General features: G+C 33.5%; 1 protein-coding gene across 1 annotated transcript; it reads left to right on the top strand.

Annotated features, from left to right (window-relative positions):
* Positions 1 to 5839: 5839 nt before the first annotated feature.
* Positions 5840 to 15026, top strand: LOC123556840 (toll-like receptor 4). The gene is made up of 2 exons (XM_045347875.2): positions 5840 to 5968; positions 8411 to 15026. The coding sequence occupies exons 1-2, from the start codon at positions 5964 to 5966 to the stop codon at positions 10971 to 10973; spliced, it is 2568 nt and encodes an 855-aa protein (XP_045203810.2). The 5' UTR covers positions 5840 to 5963; the 3' UTR covers positions 10974 to 15026.
* The last annotated feature ends 2981 nt before the right edge of the window (positions 15027 to 18007 follow it).

Below are 18007 nucleotides of genomic sequence, written 5' to 3'. Positions count from 1 at the left end.
GCATTTTAAAACAAATAACCGTACACATAATGCTTTTTGCAAGATCAAATTAAGATTTGAAAACAAAATTGTATGGCTAGTCGATATCTCTGGACAAACAAAAAAACACAAACAATTTAATGTGGCAAAACCACATACTAGGTACCTGGCTCAGAATGTTAGCCCATGCTGTCCTCTCCCTTAAATACCATAATTCGATATTAATCGACCAGCATAATAATCAGCAACAACATTCTTCTGAATAATAAGAGCTATTTTAAAACAAAAACGCTTGACTTTTAAATATGCCTGGTCACAAAATCTTGTAACACAAAAACTTAACCAAAATTTGTGAAGTTGCATAAAGGGGCAAAACTTTGTGAGAAAGCAAATCAGACGACGAACGAGTGAGTGCAAAAGCTATGCTGATTCTTTGAATAGTCGAGCTAAAATTGAATTTCTTTTCTGACGTACGCCTAATGCCGTTAAGTGCTCTAATTCAATTATTATTCAAAATCACATTTTATCATAATTTTCTGTGGCTATTCCTACACGCCATGTAAAATGAAAACTTCATGAGTTGATGTCAATTATTTTCCATGTTATTCCAAATGTCTACGATTTTATGGGACGGCCCTCGTAAATGTATAATCTAGTGAATGTTAGCTTTTCAATATTAAGGTCAGCATTTTCTTCCGAGTGAACTTTATTCAAATATGTGAATGAAGATGATATCTAAATAGGCGTGTTCTGTGCTTCCGGGAAATCTAACCTTACCTTTTTTAAAAAAAAACTTCTACTCCTACAACCCCATTATTCTACGGCGATCCATTTAAATAAAATTATAAAGCTAAGTTTCTTTATATGAAATGTACGATCAGATGAATTTGAAAGATTTCGTACATAGAGGTATGCCTATTGAATATTTGGTGTTTTAGTGGGTACTATGTCAGAAGGTCAAATTCAAATTTATTGAAATGTATTGTTTTCTTTTTAACAGTCGGAAAGACTTTAATAATGTTGTCGACATACACACGTTGGAGCCAATTGTTGTTCTTTAGCTTAATCAATTAATGTAAAATAATGATTCCACAGGTACGTGTCATTCTAAAAAAAGGCTATATAATACAGAAAATCAGGCGTATTACTACCATCTCTACTTTTTCCTGCGGTGAAGATAACTATTACAAAAATTTATAAGAAACAGAACATCTACGGTACATGACTAGATGCCAAATACATAAATTTAATGTGCTAGAAGTTTTAAAAGTAATCAAAGTTTCATTTTATATTGTAAACTCAAAACAAATACAATTAAGTAGACATTCCTAGGTTTCTCTATTTACAAAATGTTATCTTGATTCCCCATGCACTATGACTGTATATCCTAAATCAACCCATTTATGTTCATTATTTAGGTAATTGTGCATTAATAAAATTTGTGTAAGACGCTTGTAGATAGCAGAGACGAAATAGATTACTCACCAATATATCTGATGATCTTTCAAGTTTCTCCAGATACTGACTGAAAATATCTACAACTTAACATGAACCAATATCATGAATATGGAAGCAGTCTATTCGAGGAACTCCGAGCTCAAATTGTTTTGTAAAGTGTGAATTGTATAAAATATTTTGAAGTCGTGGCACTTATTAAGAACTTGCTAAAAACCATGACCTGCAACAATCTGACGACAATGTAGTTCAAATTATATCTACAACAAAATCACGAAAATGTACTTTATGGTGATGGTAAATTCAGTTTAGAAACGATGTCCTCGAAGCTATTAATATTGAAAAAGATTGCTCATGGTGGTGAAGATCTACTACTTCAAAAGATACAACAAAGTACATGTAGCTAATTTATGCCAAACAAAAATGAAAAGAATAGTAAGAGACAAAATCTTGACATGTTGACATTGAAACAATGAAAATCTTTGACGAAGATGATGAAGCACCATGTAAAGTTCGTAATTTAAATCAGAATTTAGCTCCATTACAAAGTAGTGAATGGCTCAAGTGTGACAGTTGTAATGGTTTGATTCGGCGAATATGTGCTGGACTTCAGCATCATCTCAGATTAAAAACACATTACCGGAAGGTTGTACAGTTCTGACAATTCTTAAAATTAGCTTGAAATGCGCGGATCTCTTTAAATAGACTTGCCTCCAGGTCGTTCGACAACAAAACAATTTTTAGATAGCTAGAAATAAATGCTATATTTCATAAGAAGACTTCATACTTAATTACTGACACACTTTATGTTACGGAAACACGTGAGAATTTGCTGCTTTTACTGCTTTCAACGAAGAAAATTCCAAAAGCCTTTGTAGCTCTTTTACTCCAGGCAAACTGTCTCGAATATAAATATCTATATTTTAAGTCATAATTTACTACTTTTGCTATAGTGTTATTGGTTACAACGACAGGAAAATGTCTTTATTGCCGTGGAGGCCCGGGATTCGAATCCTGACGCTGTTTTACTTTTTTCTTGATTTGAATTTTTTTAGATATTTAAGAACCAAAACTCATATTCTAATACTCTAATACATAATATGACCAATTTGAAAGAAAGGTTATTTTAGCACAATCTGAAAGTCAGTGTCTTTAACCGTGGACAAATATCTAAAAAAAAAAAGCATAAACCTTCACATAATGTCAATTTTCTGACAACAGTTAGTATCTTTAGTAGTCTTTCCGCGTTTGATTGAGATTATTTGCTATCTGAACCTGGTCAAGTTAACACTTTGATCACTGATTTCTTACTGCCACTCACAAGTATCCATGAAAGTAGCGAGTGAAGCTACGCAATTATCATCTCTTTTGCATGAAGTTTCTAGGCTGCACTTTAAAGACGTTATGTTTAATCCTAAAATTTTGATATCTCCTGAACGTTTGGTAAGAATGTTATTTACCGTACTCAGAAATTTCTGGATTATCTTCTTCTAAAAAGACTTTAGACTTTAATTATGTGGTTCACATTGGAGGCAATTGTTTTGCACCACAATCTTCCATTTCAAACTTGTACATATTGAAAAGGCCATTGACCTTCACACATCCACAACTATCTTAAATGTTTCAATTTTTTATACAGTATCAAAATCATTGGAGGCTGAAATCTGAAAAAATAAACATTATTATAAATGTGTTTTAAAATTGATAGACTATAACCAAAATGCAATAGACAATTTCGGACTCCATGATTATAAAACATAATTTGAGAGAAACATATCGAGTTGGTCACGGCGAAATTAATGTTTATCGAAACAAGAGGGCCAAGATGGCCCTAGGTCGCTCACCTGAGAAACACACCATAACACACCATAACAGTGTAAACATGTTTGACTAGTGATTTCATGGAAAAAAAATATTCTGACCAATTATCATTAAAATTGGAGCAAAAACCTTGAGTATAAACAAGATTTTCTTTGATTTGACCTAGTGACCTAGTTTTTGAACCCAGATACCCCATATTTGAACTTGACCTAGATTTTATCAAGGCTTTCATTCTGACCAAATTTGATGAAGATCAATTGAAAAATATAACCTCTATCGCATACAAAAGGTTTTTCTTTGATTTGACCTAGTGACCTAGTTTTGACCCCAGACCAACCCATATTCAAACTCGTCCTAGATTTTATCAAGGCAACCATTCTGACTAAATTTCATGAAAATCAAGTGTAAAATGCAGCCCCTATTGCATACACAAGGTTTTGCCTTGATTTGACCTAGTGACCTAGTTTCTTAATCCAGATGACCCATATTCGAACTTGACCTAGATTTTATCAAGACTATCATTCTGACCAAATTTGATGAAGATCAATTGAAAAATACAGCCTCTATCGCATACAAAATTATTTCTTTGATTTATCCTAGTGATCTAGTTTTGACCCCAGACAACCCATACTTGAACTCGTCCTAGATTTTATCAAGGCAACCATTCTGACTAAATTTCATGAAAATCCAGTGTAAAATGCAGCCCCTATTGCATACACAAGGTTTTGCCTTGATTTGACCTAGTGACCTAGTTTTTAAACCCAGATGACCAATAATCAAACTCCACCTAGACTTCATCTAGGCAATCATTCTGACCAAATTTCATGAAGATCAGTTGAAAAAAACAGCCTCTATCACATACACAAGGTTTTCCTTTGATTTGACCTAGTGACCTACTCTTTGACCCAAGATGACCCATATTCAAACTTGACCTAGATTTTATCAGGGCAAACCTTCTTTCCTAATTATATGAAGATCAATTGAAAAATATAGCCTCTATCGCATACACAAGGTTCTCCTTTGATTTGACCTAATGACCTACTTTTTGACCCCAGACTCATATTCAAATTTAACTTAGATTTCATCAATGCAATCATTCTGACCAAATTTTATGAAGATCAATTGAAAAATACAGCATCTATCGCATACACAAGGTTATTCTTTGATTTGACCTAGTGACCTAATTTTTGACCCCAGATGACCCATATTTGAACTTGACCTATATTTTATCTAGGCAATCGTTTTGACAAAAATTCACAAAGATTAATAAAAAAATACAGCCTCTATCGCATACACAAGGTTTTTCTTTGATTTGACCTAGTGACCTAGTTTTTGACCTAAGATGCCCCATTTTTGAACTCGGCCTAGATTTCATCAAGATAATCATTCTGCCCAAATTTCATTAAGACTAATTGAAAAATACAGCCTCTACCGCATACACAAGGTTTTTCTTTGATTTGACTAGTGACCTAGTCTTTGATCCCAGATGCCCCATTTTCGAACTCGACCTGAATTTCATCAAGGCAATCATTCTGACCAATTTTCATGAAGATCAGTTAAAAAACAGCCTCTATCGCATACACAAGATTTTTCTTTGATTTGACCTAGTGACCTAGTTTTTGACCCCAGATGCCCCATTTTCAAACCCGATCTAGATTTTATTAAGGTAATTACTCTGACCAAATTTCATGAAGATCAGTTGAAAAATACAGCCTCTATCGCATACACAACTAAATGTTGACAAACAGACGACAGACGACGGACGCCGGACATCGAGCGATCACAAAACTCACCTGAGGTGAGCTAAAAAAGACTAATGTTGCTGTTTACATTTACCGCACTTATATAATGCGCCAAACTGAATCTTTGTACCGACGCACATTATCTAAATACATTAAATAGCACTGTAAGTCGGGTCCTGACACACCTCCGCTGCTGACCATTTATGCGTCGTCTTACAAAACTCTAGAGGCATGCGCGTTGGACTGGCATGACCACTGCAGAGCGGATGTAAATATTGCGAGCAACAGGGTCGGGGCCTCTGTGGCCGAGCAGTTAAGCTCGCTGATTTCAAATCACTTGTCTCTCGCGGATGTAGGTGCAAGCTTAGCGTTTAGAATTTTCAATGTAAGGAGGCTATCCAGCTGGCTTTCGGTGGTACTAACATGGTAAAATAATGTACGGAGGGGTTCCTGGGGTCTTCATCAAAATCAAGCTGGAAAATCGCCACCTGTATCTATAAATCCGTAACATATAGCATAAAAAACAACATTACAAAATTCTAACAATTCGCAGTTGACTATAGATTTACATTGACTTGATATGTTTATTTACAATTTTCCTGTCTACATTCCATAAAAAAAGTCAATCATTCGCATCCTATGACATATCATATGAATATAAAAATGGGCGTACTTACGAATTATATAAGTGGATGTTACACTTTGAATTGAATGTGTACTGAAACATAAGTAGCCTCATTTATTTAATGATATGGCGTTACCTCATTATCCCATGATATCATACATCAATTGTGTATGTTAATCATCCCTTGACTATATATTTTTTTCTATTGCAGCATGAAGTCCTCAAAATATGTCAAACTCATGATGATAAACTATTCAAAAGCCTGAACTAGAGGTACATGCGTCCATAAATACAAACGTTCAAATGATTTGTTCAAAGCTAATAGGAATATAACAGGAAAAATGAAGTAAGTAATTTATTTATGATTTCTTTAATTTTCGCTTCTGTGTATTTAAAGATACTATGTAGGGAGCATTAACTACTGAATTTCATGACAGCTGAGAGCGGGTTGTAAAACTGGTATGAATGGAAATGTTTATGTTAATCACCCTAAGTGTATGACAAAAATATATCAAACTATTTTAAAGCGTCATTGTCGGCTGTCTCGACCTTGATGATGACAAACGGATCGAGTAAGTGCACCTATCAATAGATATATATTCAGCATAATGTAAATTTACATACAGTTCCATTCTTTCCAACGTTATACTTCTCTTTGTGCATAATGAAATTACTGACAGTCGTGATGTTAAATTTCTTATACAAAGGACATAATATGAAGCTGTTGGGTGCGCACCGTAAACCGGTTTAAGCTCCCCAGTTGTGTTTTTGCCACTGAGGTGGTGCCCCACTGTGTTCCTTTGTTTTGTCCTCGTATGTTTGCATTGTATGTGATTGTGTGTGTTGGAGTGTGCACATCTGCTAGCTGTGTGTTTTATTTTGGCTTCGTTTTTGGAACGTGGCTTTTCTTGTTTGATATTTATCATTGTTTTATGTGATAAAACTGTTAAATATATATTATATAAAAATACGGTATCGGTTACCGTGTCAATCATTTTTGTTTGTTGTTTGCTTGCTTGTTTGCTTTTTGTTTTTGTTTTTGGGCGGCTTTGGGTTTATTTAACGGCAGGCAGTTAACTTCAGCAGTGTTTAAAGGTTCTATATCAGTTCAAAACTGTTTTCCGCAAGTAATTACTAACTTCTCCACATGAATCAGCGTTAGAGAACGAATGATTTCAGATACAATGTTTTTTACTAACTCATCACGGGAAACATACGCTTCGCCCAGGGATCAAATTCACGACAACGTGATCCATAAATCTGCACTCTCCATGTTGCGCTAAACGGCCGGACTCCTTAAATCGTTTTTATACAAAACAAATCCATTCATGGTTTTAGTAATAGATATGAGGAAGGTTAGGTCGTCATTTCTTATTCGAAATATTTGTAAAAAGCGTTCTCAATCCAATCAAGTTCAAACTGTGCGGAACATTGCAAGCAAAATTCTTTAAATCACAGGTACCTGTTGACATTGTGCAGATTATACTTGCTAACGCTAACGTTTGTTTAGTGCATATCATGAAATTGATGGTATTTTATTTTATTATTGACGTGTTACCGCTGGTGTATTACATTTGTTTGAATAAGGATATCTTAAATGTTGCCTGATTGCTGTAGTCAAGCATAAAAGATTGATAATTTGAAAAAGTAGGATACCTCCAGTGGCCGTGTTTCTCTTATCACAATGATGTGAATCTTAAAATACAAGTCCCGTATCGAAACAACTAATACAACTCATGCAGGACCACGAACTACATTTAATTTGAAGTTCACACTTTAGCATTATTTAAAACGAAAAAAGCAAAGGAAGTAAAAATTTCCTTTCTGGTTACAGGGCAATGTATTGAAAAGGAAAATATTTTAATCTAACTACCATCTTTTAATTTTATCACGTTTGTTATTAGTAATAAATGCATCATTGATTCTTATGGTGAATACTTAGTTTGATTTAATCAAACATTGTATATTACAAAAACATCTTTTATAGGGATGATTTAATCGCTGTTTATGATTAACAGTTGTACATAGTACGACATTACCTGCTTTTAAGCTAGTGGTCTGGATCTTTGCACAGGACAAAAAATAGTCTTGTTACGGTTAATGTTTCTCGTAAGTTATTTGAATATCCATCCGCACATGAAATGTTATAGACAGAACTTAAAATTCTTTGACTTTGAACTTTCAACCAGAAGAGATAAGAGCCCAAGAAGAAGGTATGCGAAGTGCAGTTTGATAAGCTCACGTAATCTTAGTAAAAGCTCTTTTGGTTTTCCGTGATATAAATCGTATAGTAAAAATCGGTCGATAATAAATAGTCTTGATCTGTAATTAGCTCGGCTGGATGAAACTGAATAAATGTATCTAATGTTTTCCATACATATATAGTACTTTTATCATTCTAAATATTATTTACGTTTACTTAACAGGGGTTTTTACTTTTTGTATGAAGAAGAGTTTAAAGCATTAAACTATTCATTGATGTCAATCAGTGTTACAACCCCTTGCTTTTGATACTTTGTACCATTTACTTACTACGCAGTGAATTCAGTCTATCTAAAGTAACATTTTCTCCTGGCATGTTTTGTTAGCGTGTATAAAGCAACATATTTGAATTAACTTTGTAGGAAGCATTTAAAAGCTAAAGTAATCAGTTCTTGCATGTGTCGAATGGCTTCTCTCCTAATCGCACTTTCGCCACACTAAAATATTAGGATTAGATATTGGATTAAACATTTTTAATCACCGAGATATAATTCCACTTACCTAAATGCATGAATCTATTTCTCAGGCTGGTGTTGGTGCTTCTTATTGCTTTGACAGACATTGTGACGTGCAATGGGAATGCCGTTGGTAAATATCATGTATCGGGCCATATCAGTGATGAAATATCGGAGTTAAACGCAGAGGCGGCGGCGTGCGATGGAGACCTCTTAGGAAAGTGTGATATATCGCGCCATATCAAGGATCAAATATTAGAGTACTACGTTGACTGCAGTGATCGAGACCTCACAGCTGTTCCAAACAATCTGCCACTAAATACAACTTGTTTGAATATGAATGGAAACAAAATATCTAAAATCAATGGAACATCATGGCAAAGGTATAAATTATTAAAGAAATTATCATTAGCTAGGAACATGATAGACAGAGTTCACGGTGGGGATTTTGCTGGACTACTAATGTTAGAAATGCTTGATTTAAGTTTAAATCAAATTAGATATTCCAATATAGCTAGGAATGCGTTTCGACCGTTGAAAAAATTAATTTACTTAGATTTAAAGCAGAACCTATCTAATATCTGGAGTAATGAGACCTATCCCGTTACCCTTAACCATCTGTATTATCTTCATACCTTGGTTATCGACGGACTTGGTACACAACCACTGCCTTACATGGCGAATGTTATCGAGTTGTATATGTCTGGAGAGTACGGTAGATGTAACATTCCAAATATCAACGGAAGTTTCTTTGAAAACACCTTAGGAGTTCAAAACTTATTCCTGTCAAAATGTTTGATCAGGAAAATAGAATTTAACACTTTTAAGCTTCTTCGAAATATAACATCTCTAGACCTGTCATGGAATATCAACCTTGGCATAGAATCTGTGCCAAATATTACCAGTGGATTGAATGGAAGCAAAACATTGAAACGTTTGAACTTAAACACGTTGTATGATCACTCACAATTCGATTTTTGTTCGTCATTAAACATAGATGATGTTAGATATTTATCTAACACTTCCATTGAGCTGGTTACAGTTGAAAACAACAATCTTGTGCGCATGGATATAGCCTCAGTAAAACAATGGCCTAAGTCTATTAAGTACCTCTCAGTTCAGCATAATATGTTTTTGTATGGTAATTACACACCGTATCTGATATTGAGCGGTGCTTTGAATAAAATAGTTTATTTGGATATAAGTCGTATGGCAGCTTCTAATCGCCCAATCTCCTCTCCCAGATACAGTGTTTCAATGAAGAAAAATTATGAACAACGATTGCAACCAAATACATACGAGACTTGTCAACCAGAAATAACAGTTAGCAATTTTCACTCTTTGTGTATGTCTATGTTCACTCGTAATCAATTTCCGGACTATTTCCAAGTAATCGAAGACAAACTTAAACAACGTGATATCGGAACAGATAACATAATAATTGATTCTCCAAAAATCTATTCACCGAGTAAACTTGAATATCTGGACATATCTGACAACCTCCCGGTACTGATTGAAAGAGTGTTTGAAATATTTCCTAAAATTCCTAATTTGAAAGTCCTAAATGTATCCAGAAATTATCTAGGGTACCCCTTATATGACGGCGATGCTATTATAGGACATCTGAAAAATTTTCGTACTCTAGACCTTAGTGATAATAAAATTATTCATTTAATGCCAAACATATTCAACAATCTTACAAAACTTGAAAATCTTTATTTATCACAAAATAAAATAAGTAATATCACGTTTGAATTAAGCTATTTGAAAAATCTAAGTTATTTGGATCTGGAAGTCAACAGTCTGGAATCTATCAATTTGGCTGCTAGAGATGCACTTGATAAATTGCCAAACATAAAAATCAACATTGCGAGAAACAATTTAAAATGCGTATGTGAGAACATAGAGTTTTTCCTTTGGGTTAAAAAACATAAAGATAAGTTCGCAAAAATAGAAGAAACAAACTGTAAGTTCAAAAATTCTACGTCGGTGTCACTAGCAACACTAAATTATGATCAATTACGATTAGAATGTTCGAGTTATCTAACATTAATTCTCATTGCAAGTTTGTCTGTTCTTTTCTTTATCATTATTCTAATATGTGCGCTAGTCTACCGATTCCGATGGAACCTCCGATATTTGTATTACATGACAAAAATGAAACTCTTCGCTGATTACCAACGAATGAATGATACTGAATACGAGAAAGATGTTTTTGTCTCATACGCTGATGAAGACCGTGGATTTGTAATTCAGCAGGTAAAACGCGAATTAGAGGAAAAAGGTGAAATTTCTTTATTAATTCATGACCGAGATTTCCGTCCAGGCGAATATGTAGTTGACAATATATTGCGAGCGATCACCTCCACGCGCAGAACGCTCATTATTCTAACGAAAGACTTTGTGAGAAGTAAATGGTGTATGTATGAATTAAATATGGCCCGAATGGAAGCAGCGGATACTGGCAGAAATGTTCTGTGTGTCATCCTGAAAGAGGATATACCACTTAAACATCTGCCAATAGAAATAATAGACGTTTTACAGAAAAAGACATATTTAGAATACCCAACCATTGAAGACAATTTGCAGGGATTTTGGGACAGATTAAGAGTAACTCTTAAGAATAAAATGTAATAATTCGTAAGTGACGCGATCATCCTTTGTACAGTTCTCTAAGGCAATCACATTAATGACATTGACCATGTTGTAGATTTTATTATGATAATTGAAGGAATGGTTCCCCAGTGTGCCATTTCATATTTTCTGTCTTAATATAGTACAATCATGTTATTTCTTAATCTTGAGCAGAGTAATGATACCACATTTCCAAAATAAATGAGCCGCGCCATAAGAAAACTAACATAGGGTCTTTGCGACCACGCAGTCTGGCTGTTAGCTAACAGTGTCTCTAATTGCATTCAGGTTTGAAAGCGAACAGTATGGATCCTGACCAGACTGCGAAGACGCACAGGCTTTTCTGGATCCATACTGGTCGCAAAGGCACTATGTTGATTTTCTCATGGCGCGGCTCTAATACATTTGTACAAATTTACATATACAGGCGTTTCATTGAAAATTTACCAATCATTTTTTCAAACCACACAGAGGTATTCTCCGCATGGACTATGCATCTGTGATGCTATTGTGCTAATAGACTACGTATCTGTGAAGATATCATGCGAATACACTATGTATTTGTAAAGGTATTCTGCTAATACACTATGTATCTGTAAAGGTATTCTGCTAATATCTGTCCTGGACTAAGTCTAAACCATGTCGGCGATTTTGTTCATCAACATTATATACGAGGTGACTCACGAAACATCCAAAATATGCTCGATTTGACTGAAATAGACGATATTTGTTTGTTTCAGTGCAAGATTGAAATATTTATCACGGGTGAACAGGAGATATAATATTTTCACGAGTGAAAAAGTAACATATGGTGTTCAAAGTGAAAGATATTCTGATCTTACATGTAAAGCAATTTTTTCTGTTTATTTCATGATTTGGCTAAATTTACCCATTTTATAGTTTCTTATCAGTCTGTGAAAATACCAAATACATTTCGAAAATTCGCTATAAAACAGGTAATAAATCAGAATATTCAGCTGTCCGTGGATAAATACGATTGTACTTCACTTGTTACCCACCACACTATACTTTTTCTGGGCCAAACGTTTGATGTTTCTTCATGTAAGATGTGTTTATAATGTTTTATTCCATTTAGTTGTAATTATATACTTTCTGTACATGTATGTCTATATAGATTTTGTTAGATTTTTTTGCATTTTGTAGAAGTGTGTTTTCATGTTTCCATTATCTATTATAAGTTACTTTTTCAGTTCAGTTTATATTTGTTGTTCCTTAAAAGCATAAAACAGAGGAAAAGTTCGTACGTAGAATTTTAGTAGTACTGTACTTAATTTTGAAAAAAGAGACATCATTTAAATATTACTGATACATAAATATCTTTGTGTATACCTTCTATCTCCCCATGTCTGATGATTTTTTAGCTAGTCGAAACACTTAAATTTTGCCTAAATACGAGAAGACAAATGTATTTACAATTGATCCGTTATCTTGATAGAAAATCAACAAAAGTTTTGCACCCTGTCATTGTACTAATTTACTTTCTCTAAATGTAAGAAAAAATTTTATGTTTATAATATTCACAGTAATTCTTTTCTTCTTAATATTTATTGTCATGATTACAAACAAATGCTTTTTATTCATAACATTTACTGTCATAATCATAAGGCAATGTTTTTGTTTAGCAACATTTATTTTTGTCATTATATGTTTCTTTTGACCTGGATGTTACGTTTTCCTGCTGAAGACGCATTTCATAGAACCTACTTTTTGGTGTTTCTTCGTGTTATGAGTGTATATAATTTTATATACCATTTTTCAATAATTTGATGCTTTAAGAAAATAAGTGTATATATTAGTTTGTAACATAATGTAAAGTTTCTTTTGTTTTATTATCAAATTTAAGTTTGTATCTGTTGTTCTTTAAAAATATCAAACAGAGAAAACTTCGTACATACATAATTATACCCAAAGAAACTAGTATCTTGGGGTCTATACTGGATGTCCGTCCGTCCGTCTGTAGACGGAATTTGTCCGGGCTGTTTCTCAACAATTATTTGCCAGATTTTAATCAAACCTTGTAATTATTATCAGCACCAAGCCTAGTTGTGCATGTGCGCAGCGGGTTTGGATGATTTTTCACTTAGTTATGGCCCTTTATTAGTTATTTATTTATATGTTTTTATCCTCGCTATTTCTCGGTCCTTATTTGCCAGACTTTTATTAAACCTTGTAATTATCATTGCAACAAGTCAAGTTGTGCATGTGCAAAGCACGCTCCATTTGAATGATTTTTCACATATATATATGGAAAAAAATTGCCCACGCTATTTCTCAGTCATTGTATGCCAGAGTTTTATCAAACCTTGTTATTATTATATCAGTACCAAGTGTAGTTGTGCATGTGCGAAGCACATTACATTTACATTTCACGAAGTTATAGCCAAATGTTTCAAATATGAATAGAGACGCACTGGAAAAAAAAACTTCAATTATTTTCTAATATATTTCATATGTTGTTAAATAGAGATGGTACTTAAAAATTCAAATTCATATTTACAGCTTTTTTTGTGGTGTGGATTGATAGCTAAGTGCATCAGTCTACTAAATATCTTTATGTTGTTCCTCCTCCTCTCCATGTAAAAATATAAATATTTGATATTTAAAAATAATGACCTGCTAAAAATATCTGAAGCAAAATGGACAACTCTTGTATTGACAGTTTTCATTGATTTTGGGATTTACCCAATTATAGTCTATATCAAAAGTCATATAGAGTACAGTATAGGTTTAGTATGCTTTTAACATTTTGAAAGAGCCTATACTGAATTTTCTTTTGTCTTTTAGTTAGTAAATTCAAATCCAAGACAAGCCAAAGGTCTAACACATGTGAGTAAAAGAGAATGACATGTTCTTTATTATAGGCTCACCAAAACCATACCAAAAATTGGCCCGGAAGAAGTTATTAAAGATTTTATAGTGTAAACACACCCCTACATTGTTTTCCACTCATGAATGCACTCAGTTCATGTTATAATTGTTGATATAATTGTAAATGAGAGGCCCTAACAGTTTAAGTTGTAAATAAATGTAGATATCTGAAGTTACCCTCTAACCTTGTTTACAACAGTAAATAAAACACCTTATAGTTTGTTTAAGGTAGTGGACCTGTAACGAAAATCGTCATATTACGTATTCTCCATATGCTTTTCCAGCATTTTTCATTTTTTATGGAAAGCAATGATCGTGTTAAGCTACGTCCATAGAATGTCGAATTGCTTACATATACATAATTACACGAAAATTGTAGAGTCATTACCGATCCTGCACCTTCAAATGTTGTAATTATATTTGATGACAGTCACATTTTGTGTTGCACTATTTGCAGCAAAGCACTCCTGAACATTCAGAGAAATGCTTGTAGCTGTAAATGGGTACCAGCAAATTGCTGGGGGTAAGATATAATTGATTTTAATTGTTCTTAAAATAGGGTCGCTCAAAAGCTCTTCAGAGCTTATGTTCATTGTTTCACAAAGCGTCGATAAATAAAATATACCTTTACCTTTGCCTTAACATTTAACTTCAAAATGTGTAAAGCATAAGAAACACTTTCTAAATGATTAATTAAATTATGAATATAACAACAGTCTATCTATGTTGTTACACATATGTGATACCAATTTAACTTTTCTATGTTATTTCTCATTGTTAGATACACATTTCAAAATTGACTTTCGGTGACCTTGATTTTGACCAACTGACCTACTGTTTCTGTTTAAGATATGTCAATGAAATTTGGAGATCTTATGCAGTTTTGCACAAATTTTTTGTGCATCTTTGTACATTTTCGCCCTGTACAATATACAGGCAATGAATCATATTTTTAATACCACTGTTCCTCTGACAATAAGCTGCTGTCTGGGGGTATTCATCACCATCAGTGATAGGTATTGTTTGTAATAGTCAATTTTGAATGTTAAACATAAATCTATATGTTAAAATTGATTTTAGATGTTAGATGATATTGAAATTGACTTGTTCAAATTACATTTTCTGTTGTCAATAGAATCTACATGCATTAAAAAGATATGAAAATACAAATATTGAATTTTGTTTTGCCATAAAGTTGATACTCGACGATAAATACATGTCAATAATTCAGGTAATATGTACCATCATTGCAATGTGAAACCCTTCCACTGACACAAGTATCCCTGAATTTATCATTTACTGGTTGTTGTTGTTTTTTTTTTTTGTCGCCACAATAGTGTTTCAGCTTCTCTTGAAACGAACTGCGCTTTTATATTCCAGGGTAAGATGACAATGCAAAAATATGAGATATAACACTTTTATGTAAGGACGACCGAAACATATTATAAGGAATAAGATTTTTATGTTTAATACATCCTACATGGACTTATTGTCTAGCACATATGCTGACTTCGTTTTAATTCGTATTAAGATATCTTCTAAAACAAAAATGCGACACTTTCATTTTTGTGGTAACACTTTTTGAATTTCCGGAGAATGGCAAATTAGTACGTTTTTAGAAAAAAATTATAGCGTTATGATTCAAACTAATTCTTTACGAAGTATAAAGGAACCATTCCTATGTTTTAAGAATGAGTTTTTGGTACCTTTTTTAACAACAATGAACAAAACCAATAGACATTCTTACGTGACTTCAATGACCTCTACAAAACAATTTTTAGCACAACCATTGTTACAGAATTTATTGTAATGTTATACACTACAATGCCCTACCAAGATACATACAAAAACAATGCATGTGAAGAATGGACAAATATAAACACTTTTTGACAGAAAATGAACACTTATGACAAAATTTGACAGGTGGATAATGTTTCATGACCTAATCAAAATTGCTGTTTATTTCTATTTACTTGATCAATTTCATTAAAATTACTATTCTATGTCGTAGCTTACAATTAATTGTTGACTTTTTGTTGTTTTCTCTATCCATGTCCGAAAGAATTCGTATTGTTTCAATCACCTGACACTAATTAGGGCCATTCCCAACGTTGAAATTGGACAAAACTGATCCCTTGTTTTCATAAATGTATTGAGGACACAAATATTAAATCCAAATATCTATTATGTATTACAGTAATGATAAAAAATCTCAATTGTTATGTGCCCTTAAACGGATTTCCGCAACAACATAGAACACTTTTGACTTTTGCCTTTTTGAAATTAAGCGAGTTATTTTACCTTCTTGATAAATAATGACTTTTAAAAAACTCCTTACATATTAAGTGTGTTTAGTTTCGTATATGTTATGTATGTCTTGTTGTATACATGTATATCTATATCATATACCTTTCTGCCTGAAACAAAATGAGGCAGGGCATTGTCTTGTAAGTTATACATATTTAATATGTGTGGGTTTTTTTAATATGCAATGACGTATTTGCGTTTAGTAAGTGGAGAAATCAACTGTGGTCATATTAGTTGAATAAACAAATAAACGAGAGGAATATTGATAAAATGCAATCCGTAACTTACAGCTAAAGCACGTACCCGAAAATACATCACATGAAGCCGAATTCGATCGTTTTTTAATTAACTGATGGAATCATATCTATATAGTTTATTATCTTTAATGTCTTGCATTAAGGTAGTCCTGATCGCTTGATAAACCGCCGCAGGTTTAAATACGATCGATTTTCACAAACCTACAAATTGATAGTATTGTAAGACAATAGTACCTTTCTTGGACTGGCTTAGTCAAAGCAAGACTTGTCATTTTGGGTGACCTGTTGGTTTCCTCTTTTCCTACGTTATAGTATGATATGATTATAAGGCACAACCACTAGCTAAATATCATCGCTCCAGTTCAGGTGACATAAGGTCATCTTGTGTTCACGTGACCACAAATTTGCATAATTGTATTCATCACTTATTTCGTGGTGTAGGTCAACAATTGTGACAATCAAACTATCATATGTTAAAAAACACTAAATATTATTCAAACATTGAAAAACTATCTAATTCAAACTAACAGGACACTCAAAAGTCATTAAATGCCAATTTAAACGTTTTATAGTAACTGTTAATTGGCACTATCGGAAATATTTTCCACTGGACAGTGGAAACACCAGATATTTTGCAAGTAAATCACTATGTCGCGGGCGTGGTCATAATGTATTGGAGCCTAAGAATTATACAACTACTGAATATTTTCAATCTGATGCTTATCTAACATGTTCCAATTCACTGCTCAGTATCATGGGTGTATTTTGAGATGTTCCCGGAGCACCCTTCCTCTCCTCCCCCTTAAAATCCGTCGAGTTCAGACGTTTCGATGTTTCTCCTAATACTGATATTTCATTTATTTTTGTCTAGCTGGGTAATGTTACGCAAAAGTTGGTGTTCTCTAACGTATGGGCAGGACTTAATTTGCATAATTAATGAGGACAAATGCCGGACGGCTGGTAGACGAACTTGTAAACATTGCAACAAATATTTGCTTAATTAATGGATTTTTGGTGGATTTTTGCAAAAGATATGTGAAAAATACGCTTTTAATAGATATTGACAGATATTTAGCAAGGTAACTGCAGGTAAGAACGTTTTTCGCTAGCATGCGTAAAATAGGTCACGAACTTTGGCATGTAAACACCAAGTAGGCGGCGAAACTCAAATACCGTGAAAAAAGTGATTACGCGAGATTAGTGATGTCGAGTATAAAACATAGACTTCAGTTTATGTTGTTTTAGTCGCCGAATTTACATCTCAATTGTTTTTCTAGAGAACTGTATGTTTTCTCAAACTGAGTGTGCATTTTGACACCTATCAAGTGTATGAATACAAATAATTATGCAAAATTTATGCAGCAGTCACCAAAAACTGGTTAGACCTAAACCTGTAAGCAGAAGATCCATTTTCGCTTGAGAAATCCACACGGATCCCAATATGGGAAAAGTTGGAATACTTAACGAAGAAGAAAAGGAAATATCCCTCATCATTTGGTACCGTCTTCAAAGGGATATATATGGATGCTTACTCAATAACACATATAACGCAAAAAAATACAGCCAATGGACGTGTGAATA

The sequence above is a fragment of the Mercenaria mercenaria genome, chromosome 5 (assembly GCF_021730395.1).
Source record: "Mercenaria mercenaria strain notata chromosome 5, MADL_Memer_1, whole genome shotgun sequence".
Taxonomy (NCBI): Eukaryota; Metazoa; Mollusca; class Bivalvia; order Venerida; family Veneridae; genus Mercenaria; species Mercenaria mercenaria.
This window is presented reverse-complemented; position numbering and strand designations above follow the sequence as displayed.